General features: G+C 39.3%; 1 protein-coding gene across 1 annotated transcript in view; it reads left to right on the top strand.

Annotated features, from left to right (window-relative positions):
• Positions 1-19002, top strand: part of SAMM50 (SAMM50 sorting and assembly machinery component) — a 34071-nt gene extending 15069 nt beyond the window's left edge. The window contains exons 6-15 of the mRNA XM_073316621.1: positions 234-364; positions 2756-2843; positions 3454-3582; positions 4338-4409; positions 8709-8795; positions 13126-13196; positions 14966-15033; positions 16177-16323; positions 17888-18029; positions 18890-19002. Coding sequence (XP_073172722.1) covers positions 234-364; positions 2756-2843; positions 3454-3582; positions 4338-4409; positions 8709-8795; positions 13126-13196; positions 14966-15033; positions 16177-16323; positions 17888-18029; positions 18890-18935 — 981 coding nt within the window. The 3' untranslated portion in view covers positions 18936-19002. The remainder of the gene's footprint in view (positions 1-233; positions 365-2755; positions 2844-3453; positions 3583-4337; positions 4410-8708; positions 8796-13125; positions 13197-14965; positions 15034-16176; positions 16324-17887; positions 18030-18889) is intronic.
• The last annotated feature ends 528 nt before the right edge of the window (positions 19003-19530 follow it).

The raw sequence follows: 19530 nt of genomic DNA, 5'->3' as shown, positions 1-19530 counted from the left end.
TATAAACAAAAGTAAATTTGAGGTAATTAATTTTCATTGTCAATGCTGTGAGAAATGCAAAAAAATATGAAAAGCATAAATAGTGATGAGTAAATTGGCTTTTTAAAATGCTTCCATGTCTAATCCCGGACATTAGTACCATAAATACATTTTTCTACAACATATAATTGTTTGCCAGTATCTTATTCTTGCAAAATCAATAGTAGCAAATGTTTTTTTTCCATTTCTCCTAGGTTCTTGGGCTCAAACTCCCTAATCTCTTTGGACGTGCAGAGAAGGTGACCTTCCAGTTTTCCTATGGAACAAAGGAAACTTCATATGGCCTATCATTCTTCAAACCACAGCCTGGAAACTTTGAAAGAAAGTAGGAAACAGACACAATTTCTGAATACGCTAATATTTCTTCATAATAACAGAAATATTTCAAATTGAGATCATTCTCTGAAAACTAACAAAAATGGTGTATTGGCCTCCCGCATTTTATTTTTCAATGGACCAGGTTTACTTTGTGAAAGTGATGAGTTGTTTGAAGTTAATGAAGTAGTGTTTGCTTATGCCAAGGTGAATTGGGCCCATTATCTTAATTTCCATGTGTAAAGATGTTTTTGTTAATACCAGCACTGTGAAGTCCATTTAGGATCTGAAACTGGGTTCTTTATGGCTAATGCTTAATTACCAGCTTCACATCTTAATTTTTTGCTTCCCATGCTTGTGATGTGATTAGCTGTGAGAGACATGGCAAATTAACTTATAAGAAATACAATGGTAGTCACATTACAGTTTGGTTTTGTTTTGAAATGTTTGCCAGTACATATGTCCAAAATATGATTTCATTAGTAAGATCTCCAAGATGTAAATTTTTCACTGTCATGTATGGAGAACTACTAGAATGCAATTCACAATCTTACTTACTCTGATGCATTGAGCTGTGAAAATTGACCTTCTACTTCAGTGGCTCTCAACCAGGGGTACACATACCCTGGGATTATATAGAGGTTTTCCAGGGTGGTATCAACTCATCTTGATATTTGTCTACTTTTACAGTAGGCTACATAAAAAAAATACTAGCAAAGTCCATACAAACTAAAATGTCATATAGACAATGACTTGTTTGTATTGCTCTATATACTATGTGCTGAAATGTAAGTACAATATTTATATTCTAATTGATTTATTTTACAATTGTATGGTAAAAATGAGAACATAAGCAATTTTTCTGAAATAGTGTGCTGTGACACTTTTTTGTATTTTATGTCTGATTTTTGGAAGCAAGTAGCTTTTAAGTGAGATGAAACTTGGGGTATGCAAGACAAATCACTCGTGAAAGGGGTACAGTAATCTGGAAAGTTTACGAGCCACTGTACTATTTCATGTCTATAACAATGCAACAGCTTCCATCAGTCTCCTGCAAACAGGAGGACCTCTCACTTGAAAGGACAACTTGTTCTAAATGAATGCAGGAACTCCTCACTTAACGTTGTAGTTATGTTCCTGAAAAATGCGACTTTAAGCGAATCCAATTTCCCAATAAGAATTAATGTAAATGGGGGGGTTAGATTCCAGAGAAGTTTTTTACACACACACAGTATAAGTTTTAAACAAACAATTTAATACTGGTACACAGCAATGATGATTGTAAGCTTGGTTGAGGTGAGGAAATCAGAGGGTGGGATATTTCCCAGGGAATACCTTACTGCTAAATGATGAACTAGCCCTCAAGAGTTAACTCGTTAATGTAGCCTCACACTCTACAAGGCAGAAGGAATGAAGGAAGGGGAGACAGCATAGGAGACAGAGACACACACCTGTGTGTGTGAGAGAGATGTGCATTTCCCCTTTAGGTATGCTGATCCCTGTCTTAAGAACACTGCCTTGTTAATTAGATCAGCAAGCTGAGACCTACCTCACCTGCTGCCTCCGGGACTGGTGTTTCCCCCGTGCTCTATGGAAGATGGGGTAAGCGGGGTGCAGGAGCAGGGGGGAGGCAGACACCTTAACATTAGCCCCCCTCTTTTCGCCCCACCCCAAGGCAGAGGGCAGGAGCAGCACAGGGCAGTGCGGGGAGGGACAGCTGAACTGCCAGCAATTGATAGCCTGCTGGGTAGCTGCTGCACAGGGAATTTAGGAGAGCGGGGAGCTGATAGAGGAGCTGCCAGTCCACCCTAGTTCCAAGCCCCCACCAGCTAGTTCTACCGGGCTGCTTTTCTTGCAAGCAGTGGACAAAGCAGGTGGCTGTCAAATGACATTAGAAGGGAGCATTGCACAACTTTAAATGACCGTGTTCCCTCATTGATCAGCAACGGAACAACAAAACAACGTTAACCGGGACAACCTTAAGTGAGGCGTTCCTGTATGTTAGTCACTATTTACTATAGCTTTTTTTGTTTCTAACAAATAAGATTATAAAATGAGCCACAATTCTGTACTCCACTCAGATTTCTTTGATATAGACAGCTGCCTGCTAAAGCCTTAAGGGAAGGTGGGGATGTGAAATTACTAATAAGAGTTGGCTTGAGAGCTAGAGTAACTGACTGTTTCTTTCACTTTTGATAAGTAAATAAAACCGTTAATATCTCTTCTAGTATAGATTGACTACTTAAATCTGTGCTTTTACGATTCGTGCCAATATCAAGGGCCACCTACTCCTCTGTTAGTTAACATCACACAGATGGTTCCCGAAACACATCTTTAGTTTTAAACTTTTACACGTTCTAACAGTTTTGACTTCAAATCACTATGTACTCTTTCTGTTTAGTTTTTCAGTTAACCTGTATAAAGTAACTGGACAGTTCCCGTGGAGCTCCCTTCGTGAGACTGACAGGGGATTATCGACAGAATTTAATGTAAGCACAATAGCACCTCCCTTTGCCTGTTTCACTGCAAGAACTTGTGGAATTGAAACATTGTTTAGATGTACTCAGTTCAAGGCCTACTTGTTTAGTTTTTAGTTTTTTCTGTAGATTTCTAAAATACATGTCACCATGATCATTTTGCCTTAACATGAATGATGACGACAATTCCAAGTAATACTTTTTTCATCCTTTTGATAGATTGTATTACTTGGAATTGAATCTCACTTCACCTGTAGCAAAAACAAATTAAGTCTTTCATCTTACAAAACGGTTAGCACTAAAGATTTCCTCATCTCAGAGAGATGTCTACCTGCTTTCCTAGGGCACTGGATCCGCATAATTCAAAATGTTTCATTTGGGAGAAGATTCAGTAATGTTTGTCCAAACATAAAGAGATGAATTTTCTTGGCTTATAGAATTATATTACTCTGATGGGGAAGAGTGACTGATTTTCCCCCATCCAGTACAGCAACTTAGAAAGAGTAAACGTACCCATCTCCTCCACATAGAAATGAGGCATTAGAAATGAAAATTTGTGAGGAAAATGTTATATTTGTCCCTTGTAACACTTCCTGTATTGTTCAAATGTCTTTATTTGTAGTTTCCCATATGGAAGACCAATCACACACTGAAGTGGGAAGGTGTTTGGAGAGAGCTTGGCTCTCTTGCAAGAACAGCCTCCTTTTCTGTTCGAGAAGAAAGTGGACACTCTCTTAAATCTTCTGTCTCTGTGAGGCTTTTCATATTGTAAATGGTATACGCGTGCTTTTGAATGCTATAGGAACTGTGAATGTTGCCAAAAGAGCGCTCTCTGCCGCTGGTGCTCGAAACATTAATAATCACTGCAGGCTGTGTGTTTGGTGCTCAGATACCTACTGCGTAGCGCGACTCCTCTCAACAAATCACCCAGCAGGTCACGAGGCAAAGTACTTATCTTCAGTGACCACTGGACTTTGCATGGCTGGAGGGAAGGTTAGCGGTCTCCTCCTCATCCTGCAGAGCTCCATGGGAGAGGTTTCCTTTCCCTTCTTCCCACATCTTTTTCTGAAAAGCTGCTGAACACAGTAGAAGAGAGCGTTCCTCCCTCTGTCCTACAGAGCTCCTGGGTTGCTTGTAAGCATTGTATCACCACAGCACTTTGCAGTCTTTGATTTTAACTCACAAAATGCAGGACTACGAGTGGATTTGAAAAGGGTTGCCATATGACCAAGTAATTTCTGCTGGGTACTGTAGACACTACATTTCTGGGGTCTACCACAGCCAACAGAGCAGATGCGTCTTTGATGCAGCCTGTTAACACAGAATTGGGTTATCCTATAGGCACATGGTCCTCTCTTGGCTCTCCAGTCCATGTAGATGATTTAGTCTTAACCTGAGAGTGCTACTTGTCTCCCAGCATGTGCCCAGTTTCTGATGGCAAATAACGCCTCCTTTGCTTAAAATATATCTAGCTTGTACCAGTTAAATAACTTTGTGTCTTTTTAGCACGCCATGGTAATCGATTCTCGGAACTCTTCAATCTTGCCAAGACGAGGTGCTTTGCTGAAAATTAATCAGGTAGTGCGCACTCCAGTAATAAGTGTGTGCAGCATGTTTGTTTCGTTTTGTTTCTGGTTGATACTGCTCATTTCTGAGTTTATATATTGTTAGAGAATACATTGAATATAAGAAAATCCATTCAAAATAGTTTTGTGTTCACTTTTCGGCACCAGTGTGTATTTTTAAATCACTAATTCTCTTTATAGAGGAAGATATAAATATGAAAATAAACAATATTTTTATTGTTTTTGTTTCAAAACAGTCTTCAACTATTGGCATTAAATTCTTTGGTTAAAAAATACTGTCACATACCAAAACTGCATCTGGCAAAATAGAAGTTGAGACAACATTTTGTACCATCACATCCTAATGTGGCTAGACTACGTAGCTATTCATGACTTTTAAAGTTCATTGCACTTAAGTTATTTTTATAAAAATAACTTTTCAGGATATGTGCATGAGTTTAGAAAATGGTTTCCACTATTCACTTGCCTTTCATCTTAAATCAATTAGCTTCTCAGATGTATGCGTTAACCATTAGATTGTATGGTGAATTGAAATGTCATCCTTCCTTCCAGCAAAGTCTGGAAGTACTAGAGCAGCAACTTGGATCAAATAAGAGCAAGACTGGAAAACTTCCTGTTTGTTCCTCCTAAGCAAAGATGGTGACACTGATTTGGGACCTTAATAGGGAAAGGAGTGGAGGGTGTAAAGTGGGAGAAATGGAGATTCTTTCAAGGATACATATGTGATAAAGTGCACACTGTGAACAAGATTACTAAACTATTGATTATTGCCAATTGTTCGTTAGATGTTCAAAACAAAATATCCTGTTTTGCTGCTTGTATTCTATACATTTACCCAGATTTTCGTATAATGCAACTCTACTTTTTATAGGTTTCAGAGTAGCAGCCATGTTAGTCTGTATTCGCAAATAACACGGCTGCTACTCTGAAACCTGTCATTATGCAAGGCACTGCATTTAGCCGTATGGAATGGAAAACTATCAACTTCATGAAAAAACTTGTACAGATACAGACAGACATCTTCCTTTCCAAATGCAATCAGATGGACATCGTACAAAAAGGACTGAAGGTAAAAAAAATCCATTACAATCTACATACCATATAGACTATGCTGACAGCTTGTGCCACACGCTCTCAAAGAAACTGCGGAACCACCTGATCAACATCCTCTACAGCAAACAGGGAAGGATTAAGAATAAGCTTTCAAAACTGGATACTCTCATAAAAACCAACCTTCCACACAAACTTCCTCATGGATGGACTTTACAAAAACTAGACAAGCCATTTACAACACACACTTTGCTTCTCTACAAAAGAAAAAGGACGCTAAACTATCTAAACTACTACATGCCACAAGGGGCCACAACAGTGGTTCCCTTAACCCACCCAGCAATATTGTTAATCTATCCAACTATACTCTTAGCCCAGCAGAAGAATCTGTCCTGTCTCGGGGCCTGGACTTCTGCTCCTCCACCCCCACGAACATGATACAGTTCTGTGGTGACCTAGAATCCTATTTTCGACGTCTCCGACTCAGGGAATATTTCCAACACACCTCTGAACAACATACTAACCCACGGAGACCTTCCTACCAAGACTACAAAAAGAAGGATTCTGGGTGGACTCCTCCCGAAGGTCGAAACAACAGACTGGACTTCTACATAGAGTGCTTCTGCCGATGTGCACGGGCTGAAATTGTGGAAAAGCAGCATCACTTGCCCCATAACCTCAGCCGTGCAGAACACAATGCCATCCACAGCTTCAGAAACAACTCTGACCTCATAATCAAAAAGGCTGACAAAGGAGGTGCTGTCGTCATCATGAATAGATTAGAATATGAACAAGAGGCTGCTAGGCAGCTCTCCAACACCACTTTCTACAAGACATTACCCTCTGATCCCACTGAAGGTTACCAAAACAAACTACAGCATTTGCTCAAGAAACTCTGTGAAAAAGCACAAGAACAAATCCGCACAGACACACCCCTAGAACCCCAACCTGGGGCATTCTATCTGCTACCCAAGATCCATAAACCTGGAAATCCTGGACGCCCCATCTCCGGCATTGGCACCCTGACAGCAGGATTGTCTGGTTATGTAGACTCCCTCCTCAGGCCCTAAGCTACCAGCAGTCCTAGCTATCTTAGAGACACCACTGACTTCCTGAGGAAACTACAGTCCATCGGTGATCTTCCTGAAAACGCCATCCTGGCCACTATGGATGTAGAAGCCCTCTACACCAACATTCCACACAAAGATGGACTACAAGCCGTCAAGAACGCTATCCCCGATAATGTCACGGCAAACCTGGTGGCTGAACTTTGTGACTTTGTCCTTACCCATAACTATTTCACATTTGGGGACAATGTATACCTTCAAATCAGAAGCACTGATATGGGTTACCTGCATGGCCCCACAGTATGCCAACATTTTTATGGCTGACTTAGAACAACGCATCCTCAGCTCTCGTCCCCTAATGCCCCTACTCTACTTGCGCTACGTTGATGACATCATCATCTGGACCCATGGAAAAGAAGCCCTTGAGGAATTCCACCATGATTTCAACAATTTCCATCCTACCATCAACCTCAGCCTGGACCAGTGCACACAAGAGATCCACTTCCTGGACACTACGGCGCTAATAAGTGATGGTCACATAAACACCACCCTATACCGGAAACCTACTGACCGCTATTCCTGCCTACATGCCTCCAGCTTTCACCCAGACCACACCACACAATCCATTGACTACAGCCAAGCTCTACGATACAACCGCATTTGCTCCAACCCTTCAGGCAGAGACAAACACCTACAAGGTCTCTGTCAAGCATTCTTACAACTATGATACCCACCTGCTGAAGTGAAGGAACAAATTGTCACAGCCAGAAGAGTACCCAGAAGTCACCTACTACAGGACAGGCCCAACAAAGAAAACAACAGAATGCCACTAGCCATCCCCTTCAGTCCCCTAAAACCTCTCCAACGCATCATCAAGGATCTACAACCTATCCTGAAGGGCGACCCATCACTCACAAATCTTGGGAGACAGGCCCCCAACCTGAAACAAATACTCACCAGCAACCACATACCACACAACAGAACCACTAACCCGGGAACCTATCCTTGCAACAAAGCCCGTTGCCAACTGTGCCCACATATCTATTCAGGGGACACCATCATAGGGCCTAATCACATCAGCCACACTATCAGAGGCTCGTTCACCTGCACATCTACCAATGTGATATATGCCATCATGTGCCAGCAATGTCTGTCTGCCATGTACATTGGTCAGACTGGACAGTCTCTACGTAAAAGAATAAATGGACACAAATCAGATGTCAAGAATTATAACATTCATAAACCAGTTGGAGAACACTTCAGTCTCTCTGGTCACTCGATTACAGACCTAAAAGTCGCACTATTACAACAAAAAGACTTCAAAAACAATTCCAATTCAGCAGTCTCTCATTGGAGTCTAATTTGCAAACTGGATACAATTAACTTTAGGCTTGAATAAAGACTGGGAGTGGATGGGTCATTACACAATGTAAAACTATTTCCCCATGTTTATTCCCCCACCTCCTCCCCCCCACTGTTCCTCAGATGTTCTTGTTAACTGCTGGAAATGGCCCACCTTGATTATCACTACAAAATCTTTCCCCTTCCCTCCCTCCCTCCCTTTTCTCCCCCCCTGCCCCCCACCCCTTCTCTCCTGCTGGTAATAGCTCATCTTAAGTGATCACTCTCCTTACAGTGTGTATAACACCCATTTTTTCATTTTCTGTGTGTATATAAATCTCCTCACTGTATTTTCCACTGAATGCATCCGATGAAGTGAGCTGTAGCTCACGAAAGCTTATGCTCAAATAAATTGGTTAGTCTCTAATGTGCCACAAGTACTCCTTTTCTACTTTTATAGTCTTCAGTTATATTTTACTAACTGAAATGTTACTGTTTCATGGAAAAAGCTTCAACTGTTTGATGTTAGGTGTCAAACACTGTTGCCCCATTCCACCAAGGTCTTGTTGACAACAAGTGGTGTAGAAAGGGGTAGCCATATTTAACATCCGTGGTAAGAAAGTGTGGTTGACCTTTCATTTCTCTAGGACTCAGTTGTGTTTTTTCACAGGTGTTGAATTCGGTTGCCCAACCATGCCAATGTGGAAACTGCTGTTGTCTACATAGAGAACACTGCTGATGGTGACACAGCCTTAGATGAATTATGTTAGGAAGGGGGGTGGGCCTCCAAAATATGCGTGTTTGTGGTATCTTAAAAGTTTGTTTTTTCCTAGGAGCTAGCCGGCTACTCAGGTGGAGATGTGTCCTTTCTAAAAGAGGACTTTGAGCTTCAGCTGAATAAGCAACTTTTATGGGATTCAGTAAGTATTTAAACATTTTCAGTTCACTTCCTAATGTAACAAGTGGGGTGAATTGAATGTTTCTCATGACCCTTTTTCATCGTGCCTTCAAAAAGATTTTACTGACTAAAGCTAGATGTGTAGATACTTTGATTTGCCTTAGAATTAATATGTATTATTTTTCTCATCGTATTAATCTCTTTTTATGTGACACTTCTGCATCTGTCATAGAAATTTGAAAGCTGGACTTTTTGAAGAGAATGGATAACTCAGACAATTAGGTGTGAGAAATGTTTTCCCTTAAAAAGGAATTCAGTTTGATGTAGCTATATTATGTGGATCTTCTGTCCATAGATACTGTTATTAGCTTTCTCATTGATTGGTTGGACCCTTTAGCTTATATTTCTTCTTCCCTTGATTATAAATTTTCTGGTCAGTCTTGTCTGCCTAGATTTTAGTTATACATTTTTGTTTGATTATAATAGTACTATGAGTTTATGGTTATGTACCTGTTATCACCATTATTATCTTCATGTTTTTGTTATCTTCTATGTAAAACTAATGATGGTGAACTGGAAAGCTAACCCCAAAATTGTGCTAACATTATACGTTGAATCCCCAACATACCAAACTGTGGAGAGCATTAAGCACACAAATACATTTGAATTTATCTGTTTAAAAACCCCTCTTTAGGATCTCTAATTCTGTTCTCTTGGGTCCACTGTAGATGTCCCAGAATGATGGATAAATACCAGAAGTTTCATGCATACACTGGTTCTTCTTACATCTAACACCTTGAAATTTATCATTGTGTGGTATCTTTAGCCGATAAATTTGAATGTAGTTGTCCACAGCCCCTTATTTTTAATAACTTTAGCACAATATTTGTGCTAAAGCTTTTTTCATACTTTCACTTGTATGATAGAAATGAAGACTTTTAAGGTGAAACACGAACCAAACACTTTAATATCTGAGGGGAATGGTAGCAGAAAGGCAGTACTCTCTCAGCCTATGAGTAGAGGATAGCTCATTGCATCATTCTCCACTGACCAACTGGTTGTCTTAAGTGGAGCAATGTTACTGGTTTTGGAAGAGGTCCCTCTTTGGTTAAAAGAAATCTCTGAGGTCAGGTGTGTTAGGGTGGGAAAGAGATAATATACCATGAAAAACAAATGCAGGCATCTTCTATGCTTCAAACTTGAGTCAGTACAAGAGGGGGCCCTTGCTTTGGGGAAGCAAGATGAACTTTTTGAGGTAACACAAGTTTCAACCAAAAAAGCTTTCAGGAAACCATTAATGTGCTATCAGATGATGATTTTTAGGAGGTTCAATTAAATCATGTGCTGTTTTGATTGTGATAGTGCGCTATTGGAGTGACTTTAGTAGTGCTGCTGTATAATCAGCTTGCTTCTCTGTATCAAGGTGTGACTGAAAATAGATGGGCAGTGGAAGGCAAATGGTACTGTGTTTGGGGGCTTTCAAGGCAGTATGTTCAGTTTTTAACCCTGTATCTCCCATTAAATAAGAAGTTAAAAGGCAATGTATAACAAATGGAAAAAAGGGAAGATAGAGAACAATCAATATACAGTAGAAGTTGTGAACTGCAGAAAACTGTTAAGGGAAGCTTAACATATCAGGAAAAAAACAATAGGCAGGGCTCAGAACAATAAAGGAAGAGATTTTAAGTATATTAGGAACAGAAGAAACCTAGCAATGGTGAAGGCTCACTACTAGATGGAGATGGTAGAATTGTTGTTAATAGTGCTGATAAGGCAGAAGTGCTCAGTAAATATTTCTTCTGTACTTGGAGAGAATGAGGATGATGTGCTTGTATCATATGAGAATGAAGTACTTTCCAGCTCATTAGTAACTAAAGAGGATGTTAAATATAATCTACTAGGGATAAATATTAGCTGGCCTGGATAACTTGCACCCAGTAGTCCTAAAAGAATTGGCTGAGCAGATCTCTGAACCACTGATATTAATTTTTAATAAATCTTGAATACCAGAAACATTTCAGATGATGAGAACAACGCAAATATTGTGCCACTATTTTAAAAAGGCAAGCAGGATAACCCAGGTAACTATAGGCCAATTAACTTTAAATCCGTCCTAGGCAAAATAATGGAATAACTGATCGTGGAATTAATTGATAAAGAATTAAAGGATAGAATATAATTAATGCCAGTCAGCATGGCTTTATGGAAAAAAGATAATGTCAGACAAACCTGATTTCATTCTATGTTGAGATGACCAGTTTAGCAGATAAAAGTAATCTGCATAGATGTAATATACTTAGACTGTTGTAATATATTTGACTTAGTACCACGTGACATTCTGGTTTAAAAAATTAGCATTATGTAGTTTGATTTAAAAAATTAACATTACACAGTATCAATAGACCCCTTGTTAAACGGATTCAAAACTGGCTGGCTGACAGATTTCAAACCGTCATTGTCAAGGGGAATCATAATTGAATAGGGGTGTTTCTACTGGCAGTGTTCCTCAGAAATCAGTACTAAGCCTGACAGTATTCAACCCTTTCGTGTCTGATCTGGAAGTGTAAATTTGAAATCACTGCTGATATAATTTATGGATGACACAAAGATTGACACACTGGTAAATATTGATGGGAGCAGTGCAATCATACAGAGCAATCTGGATTGCTTGGTAAACTGGGCCAGTTCAAAGAAAATGCATTTCAATATGGCTAAGTGCAAAGTTATACATCTAGAAACTAGGAATGCAGTCCATACTTTCAGAATGGGTGACTATGTCCTGAAAAGGAGTAACTCTGAAAAGGATTTATGGGTTATAGTGGACGTGCTCCCATGCAATGTTGTAGGAAAAGAGGGCAAATGTGATCTTTAGATATGTAAACAGGAGAGTAGTGAATAGGAATAGGGAGGTGGTTTTACGTCTGTAAATGGTATTGGTGAAATCAATACTAGAATACTGCATACAGTGCTGGTGTCCATATTTTAAAAAACATGTTGAAAAATTGGAGAGGGTGCAGAAAAGAACCACAAGAATGATTAGAGGGCTGGAGAAAATAACTTGGAGTGAGAGCCCTAAAGAGCTTAATTTGTTTAGCTTATCAAAAAGAAGATTGAGCCGTAACTTGATTACAGAGTATAAGTATTTTATGGGGATGAAATACCAGGTACTAAAGAGCTCTTTAATCTAGCAGAGAAAGACATAACAAGAACCAGTGGCTGGAAGTGGAAACCAGACAAATTCAGTTTAGAAATAAGGCATAGATTTTTAACATTTGGTGTGAACAACCACTGGGAGAAACTACCAAGGGAAATGGTGGATTCTTTATTTATTGATGTCTTCAAATCAAAACTGAATGCCTTTCTGGAAGATATGCTTTAGTCATACAGAAGTTGTAGAGATTTAGCACTGCTTCTTTGTTGCTGTTGCTTGCTACATTCTACTAGTCCATTTACTTACAGGAAATTAAACTTTTGAGTCGGTTTAACATAAAATGCACTACAGGAGTGCACACATGGCTCTGAACTGCTGTCTACTTACTACTTCCATTAATAATTCTGGGCCAGATTCTGTCATCCATACTCATTCAGAATAATAATTTGCAAGTAGCACCACTGAAGAAATGGTTAAAGTATTATTTATTGTAAGGGAATGTGTAAAAATTTGGCCTTCTGTGTTTAGGTTGTGTGTACTGAGAGTCTGTATCTGCAGTAAAACTATACTTTTTATTTTTTATTTGACTATAGACTTTTGGGAGACCCAGCTGCACAACAGTATTTTCCTTCTATTTTGTACACTCAGTGCAGGCTACCAGTATAGTTTATTATTGTGATTTGGTTACCAGTAAATTTACCCAATATGTTATGCTATGTAGGCTAGTAGATAAGGTTGTTTTTTTTTTTAAATTACAGGGGCCATATAGCTTCCATTCTTAATAGATGTTTTCTAGGGATAAAGTGTGTTCTAATGTTGAAATCACAGGGAGCAACTGATGTCAAAATGACCATTTTATTTTGGGGAAAAGCATGAGAGGGGCAAGATATGAAAACGGCTGAGAGCGTGGGAGCCAGACTTGACTTTTTCAAATTGAAAAATAGCACGATACTTTAACAATTCTTCTGATAATGTAACGCTACATACTTCAGAAAGAGGGCAGCAGTGGCCAACAGTTCTTCTGAAAATACATTTGTTAGAGATTAGATACTGCACACAAGCATATTCTGATCTCGCGTAGCTCCTAGTAAAGCCAGTGGGAGCTCTGCATGTGTCTTGAATGGCAGAATTTGACCAACTCTGTTATACGGTATCTGAATAATACACAATTTTAAAAAACAAATTTTGCTTTTTTCCTAAGGTTTTTTCAGCAACTCTCTGGGGTGGAATGTTGGTTCCTATTGGAGATAAACCCTCCAGTATTGCTGATAGGCAAGTAATGCATTTAATTCTCATTGTCCTGTTTGACTCTCTTCATTGTTTTCTGTAAACTCAGACAATATACTATGAAAACTCCATAGTTGCTGTTTCTTTTGCATTAAGAAGGGGAGGTTTTTCTTTCTTCCTTTCTGTCTTGTTATGGGTACTAAACCAGGCAAGATCCCGTTTAATTTGAGCACCACATTAACATTTCAAGCATACCTCATATTCATCATTTCCATAATAAAGGTTGTTATATAAACTTGCAGTGGTTGCCATTAAATAGCAAATATGTGCCACCTTCAACAGTTAAATTTACCATATTATTTGCATAATTACCCATTGTAAGTTTAGGAAATATTGCAGAGAAGGTAAATACATTGAGTGGTAACCCCATCTTATAACAGTGGTGTATTCTAGCTTGGGCTTTAAAATACAGATCTTTAACAAATGTTTGTAACAGTAATGCCATAAATATAAAGGGAAGGGTAACCACCTTTCTGTATACAGTGCTATAAAATCCCTCCCGGCCAGAGGTAAAACCCTTTCACCTGTAAAGGGTTAAGAAGCTAAGGTAACCTCGCTGGCACCTGACCCAAAATGACCAATGAGGGGACAAGACCCTTTCAAATCCGGAGGGGGGGGAACAAAGGGTCTGTCTGTCTGTGTGATGCTTTTGCCGGGAACAGATCAGAAACGCAAGCCTTCCAACTCCTGTTAAATTAGTAAGTAATCTAGCTAGAAAATGTATTAGATTTTCTTTTGTTTAATGGCTGGTAAAATAAGATGTGCTGGAGGGAATGTATGTTCCTGTTTTTGTGTCTTTTTGTAACTTAAGGTTTTGCCTAGACAGGTTCTCTATGTTTTGAATCTGTAAGGTATTTACCATCCTGATTTTACAGAGGTGATTCTTTTACCTTTAATTAAAATTCTTCTTTTAAGAACCTGATTGATTTTTCATTGTTCTTAAGATCCAAGGGTTTGGGTCTGTTCACCTGTACCAATTGGTGAGGATTATTATCAAGCCTTCCCCAGGAAAGGTGGTGTTGGGCTTGGGGGAAAACGTCTCCAAGTGGTCTTTTTTTCTGTTCTTTGTTTAAAACGCTTGGTGGTGGCAGCGTACTGTTCAAGGACAAGGTAAAGTTTGTAACTTGGGGAAGTTTTTAACCTAAGCTGGTAAGAATAAGCCTAGGGGGTCTTTCATTCACGTCCCCCCATCTGTACCCTAGAGTTCAGAGTGGGGAAGGAACCTTGACAAGTAAATATTTAGACTTGATATTTGTAAATAATAATCCTGTGAACTGCTTTAACTTTAAGCTGTGTTTAGATGTTGTTATGGGTACAGGTAAACATATTAAGACAGTTGGAACTTACTGAGAACTAAGTTCAGGATTCTGCATTTCTCTTCCAATGGTGAGTACCATCCGCACCTAACCCTGTAAAGGAACTGCATTTCTTACACTGATTGTGACATCAGGCATAGCAAAGGAAATGCAGACCCCTGTATTTTGGTCTTGGTAAGTAAAGATTAAAATTATTTGAAAAAAAAATATCAAAATGCTTTTATTTTTATTTTATTTTAAGTAAACCTGAATATGTCCTCCTCTTGATTTGAGTTGTGTTTAGCTCTTGTATTTTCTTAAAAGCATTTCACTTGTAAAAAGGTTTCCTGTAATTCTGAATATAAATTTCAAAGAATTGATAAGTGTATATTTTACAATTTAACTAGAACACTTTTACTAAGGATTATTTATTTGATTAAAAATGACTTTGCTCATTAGGTTTTACCTTGGTGGACCAACGAGTGTGCGTGGATTCAGTATGTACAGCATTGGACCCCAAAGCGAAGGTGTGAGACTCTTAAATCCCAGTCTAATATCAACGTAATAATAATAATAATTTAAGGCTAGGGTTTGTATCTTTGTTACTTATTACAAATTTCAAATAATTGGAAACTGCTCTGCCTCTGGCATTTTTTTCTCAGAAAGGGTGGGTATAATCCCAAGGGTCTGAGAAGTTTTAGGTGTCTTTGATCTCCTGTTACGTTACTAGTTCACCCTGGAACAAAGCCAGTAGCCCTCAGGTATATTTCTAGACTACTTATACTTCTTCTAAACTGACTCTGCATGTAGGCTTGTTTAGGCTATTGTACCTTTACCCCTTACACAGGCTTCTCTAAGCTTTCTCATTTCTAAAGGAATATTTAAAACTTCCCGATATCCTTCAAAGGGTATTAAGATATTGTGTATGTGTGGCTAGCACTAAAACAAGTTGAGGGTGAGGCAGAGTTAATACTGCTTCAGTAGCCCTGCTGCTTTCTTAAGATATCCTTGCAAGAGACAGGGCTAACAAAATGTCTTTGACCTTCAAGAGCTTCATCTGAATTTACTGATGTTTGTTTACAGGAATGACTTAGATTTCAGTCTCCAGTGAGTCACCTTGATTTTTTGCAAACAACCTTCTAAGATTTAAAAAACAAAATGTGGTTAGAGTAGTGATTGTACTGAATCTATATGTGGAACAGCATGTGCTCATGTAGTTTATATATAAAACAATGGGGTTTCCTTTAGGAGAAAGGTAGTGTAAGATGAGAGAGGGATTTGGGAGCCAGGAGCTTCCTCAATTCTAATCCTTGCTCTACTACTGACTTCATGTGACTGTAAAATAGTCACTCAATCATATCATTTCCCTTTCTTTAAAATGGGGATACCTGTTTCAGAGGTGTACAGTAGGTGGACTATGCTGAACACCGAACAGGTCCCTGCTCCAAATAGCTAGTCTAAAGGCAGAGATAAAAAAGGAAGAGTACTGAGGAGAATTAAAGGGTGTTAGCTAAGTGTTAATTTATCCTTGTTGGAGGTGGGAACCTCTGGTAAGTGGGTTGTAGCTATATAAAGCAATTTAGGAAGTTCCTCCTGTATCGTATGTAGAAAAGTTTCCATTTGGTGTATTCCATGGTAAATGCTGTTTTTACAATATTTTCCTCATGTAGGTGATTACCTTGGAGGAGAAGCCTATTGGGCTGGGGGCCTGCACTTGTACACACCTCTCCCTTTTCGGCCAGGTCGTGGGGGATTTGGAGACCTCTTTAGAACACACTTCTTCCTCAATGCTGGAAACCTCTGCAATCTTAACTACGGTAAGAAGCAAGATACTTATAAACCATTGCAACCTGATCCACCAAGTCCAAAGAGCATTATAAAGTTGTTGGATATTTGTTCACTCAAAGCTATTAGTTTACAGCGTATAATATAGTGGGCCAATAAAAGGCAACTTTTGGTAGGCTGCATATTTGAACGTTAACTTTAGTAAACCTCTATCTACAGCACTTGGTTTTAAAGCCTGTTGGGTCAGGAACTTTTCAAGTTGCAGAAGTGGTGGGTGGAAGTCTAACTGTGGTATTTCCATATATTTGTTCACCTTCTGGTGTGCTTGCTTGGGGAGTTAGGTCGACGTAAGGCCGCTTACGTCAACCTACTTATGTCAATGTCTACGCTACAATGTTCATCCCGCCGATGTAAGTGCCCTACTACACTGATATAGTAACTGCATGTCCACGAGAGGTGTAGAGCTCATGTCAGTGTAGTTAGGGCAACACAGTGTCTGTGTAGACACTGCTTTACTTAGATCGCTGTTGGCTGTCTTGTCAGTTTTCAGGGCAGGAGCCGTGAAATTGATGAGGCTGCCCGGCTCCCAGCAGGGAGAGGAGGGGCCTAAGAAACAGGGGCTGGTAGGTCCCGCTCCCCAGCACGAGAAGCCACAGGTGGCTTCTCCCCACTCCTGGAGAGGAACCAGGACCAGAGGAGGGTTGGCATCCCACTGGGAGCCTGTGGAGAAGCGAGTCCCATCAGGAAGCTGCCACCTGAGCTGTGAGACTGGACTGTCCACTCCCCACACGGTGCCTCTTAGGTTGGTGGAAGCACTCCTGGTGAGGATGTACACCACGATTTCAGGGAGGGTAATGTGAGCACTCACCAATGCAGTAATAATGCAATGGCTGTAAGTCAACATAATGTAGGTCAACTTATCTTTCTAGTGCAGATATACCCTTACTGCCCACTATCCCAGGCAGACTACTCTGAAAAGGGTTTGCAGGCAAACAGAAGAATCAAACTAGAATTCTGTGCTCAGATTAATTAAACTTGGTAGTACCATAACATGTCCAAGGGTGCAATAACTAGTTTGATTTCCCCCCCCACACACACACACACTTTACTCCTTCAGCTTCCTTTTCTTCCAAAGTCTCTTCAGCTATTTTGCTGGAGATAGTGTGAGCAGCTAATATTATAGTGACATTTGTTACCTTTGTAGCTTGAAGGAAGAGGTGAATTAACTCATGCAGTGAAGGTGCATTTTATATACAGTTGAGCAGCATAGGCATCTGATTTAAAATCAGTAGAAATTTATTGAAGATGCTAAATGCTCTCTTTAATACTGGGTACCATAACCGTGGAAATTAGACAGTGGCTCTTAAACACCAGAAAGGAAGTGCAGAGTAGTGATTCCTGAATCTGAGATGGATCTGAGATGCTGAGGATCCATGGGAGTTGTAGACACTTTGTATGGAGTGGGGTTTGATTCTTTGTTTGTAGTGGATGTTCCAAAGTGCTAGGTTTACTGGCCCTGAAAATTGTAGTTGGCCCTTGAAGTTCTTGACGGTGTGGTTTGATTACCAGTCTCCAAATGTTTCTTTCCCTTCTCAGGTGAAGGTCCCAAAGCTCATCTCCGGAAGCTGGCTGAGTTCATCCGATGGTCTTACGGTGCTGGAATAGTGCTCAGACTTGGAAACATTGCTAGATTAGAACTTAACTACTGTATCCCTATGGGAGTACAGGGTAGTGACAGGTTTGTGTTTTTATAGTTTTCTTAGAATATTGACTAATTTTTAAGAGTACCTAGAAACTTATTCATCTGCTTCAGTGAGAATTTTAGTCTTGTGTGTGTTCTTTATCTATTTATTCCTTGGCGATTTCTCAGCACTGAAGCATTTTTCTTTCAGCCAACTTTTTCCACATTGGTTTCAGAAGTACTTCTCCATTTAGAGCCATTTATATCTCAGGTTTCAAAGTTCACTGAACTTTGAGTTCAGCTGTTGAAATCGTATGAATAAAAGTGTGGCAGGTTCTATTTCTTTACAATAAGGAAATACAGACTCAAACAGCTGATGATGCTTTCCTTATCCATTCAAAAAAATTTTAAAGGTTACCAAACATGGAATTTCCCACCTGGAAAAAGTAAGCTTTTTAGAAAGTTAGGCATTGATAATGGGAGGGCAGGCTTATAATTGCATTTTGCAGCCAACTATGATTTTATCTACTGAGTGAATGGTACAATACACCATCAGAAAGCTTCAGTGGGAATACAGTTTCAGATTTTGCAAATAGACTTTTGCTGACCTCAAGTTTTATTTTCTGAGTTGTTGACATAGTTAAGATGGATCCTTAAAGTTTTATCCTGCTAAATTCTGTTAACTTCATTAGGGCTAAAGGTGGTGTGAGAGAGTGCAGAATTTGGCCTGTGATCTTCCATTACCGATAGGCTGAAAAGCATGGAAAATATTTAACGTAGCTTTTTTTCCTCAAAATATATTTGAATTGTAGTTTTCCAAGGATTAAAAATAGTGAAAATCTGAGGGGGAGGGCACTGTCCAAAGATACCTTATGTATCATGCTAATACTATGCACTGTATTGCCTTTTTCTTTCAGGATATGTGATGGTGTCCAGTTTGGAGCTGGAATAAGATTCCTGTAATATTACAGAAACACTTCACGCTTCTGTCAAAAAAGAGAGCACTTGAATAAAATATTGCTCACAATGATTCCAGTTTTTTTTTCCTTGAAGTATAAATGTGCCTTTGAATGATTAACTGCTCAGACTTCACAGGAAACTACATTAAAGAATTATTCTGGAAAGGTGCACGGTACCTCTGATTTTTATCAAAGGCAGGCGGACTCTTTCATGGGATTTTAAAACTATTTTAACTTTTACTGAGGCTGTTGATACTTAAAATGGAAAAAAAATAGGTATATTGGAAACTAGTGCTGGGATAACTCCACAGCATTATAATTGTCAGTGGACTACTTGTCTCATAAAACCCCAACAGATGTTTAGGATGGCCCTACTATATACATATACCATGTAAAGGTTAATACAGTGGGATATTCTTTTTCTGTACTTACATTATGCCAAGTTGGATGAATAGAGAGAATGCCATGAAAAATTCCAGTATCAAGCACTTTTCAGTGTGTAACAAGCATAATGGTTATACCTACAGGAAAGTACTCTGATAAAAATACTATTTTGAATGTTGTAAAATGAGCTGTATTGAAAATTGGACCCTAAAAAC

The sequence above is a fragment of the Lepidochelys kempii genome, chromosome 1 (genome assembly GCF_965140265.1).
Source record: "Lepidochelys kempii isolate rLepKem1 chromosome 1, rLepKem1.hap2, whole genome shotgun sequence".
NCBI lineage: Eukaryota > Metazoa > Chordata > Testudines > Cheloniidae > Lepidochelys > Lepidochelys kempii.
This window is presented reverse-complemented; position numbering and strand designations above follow the sequence as displayed.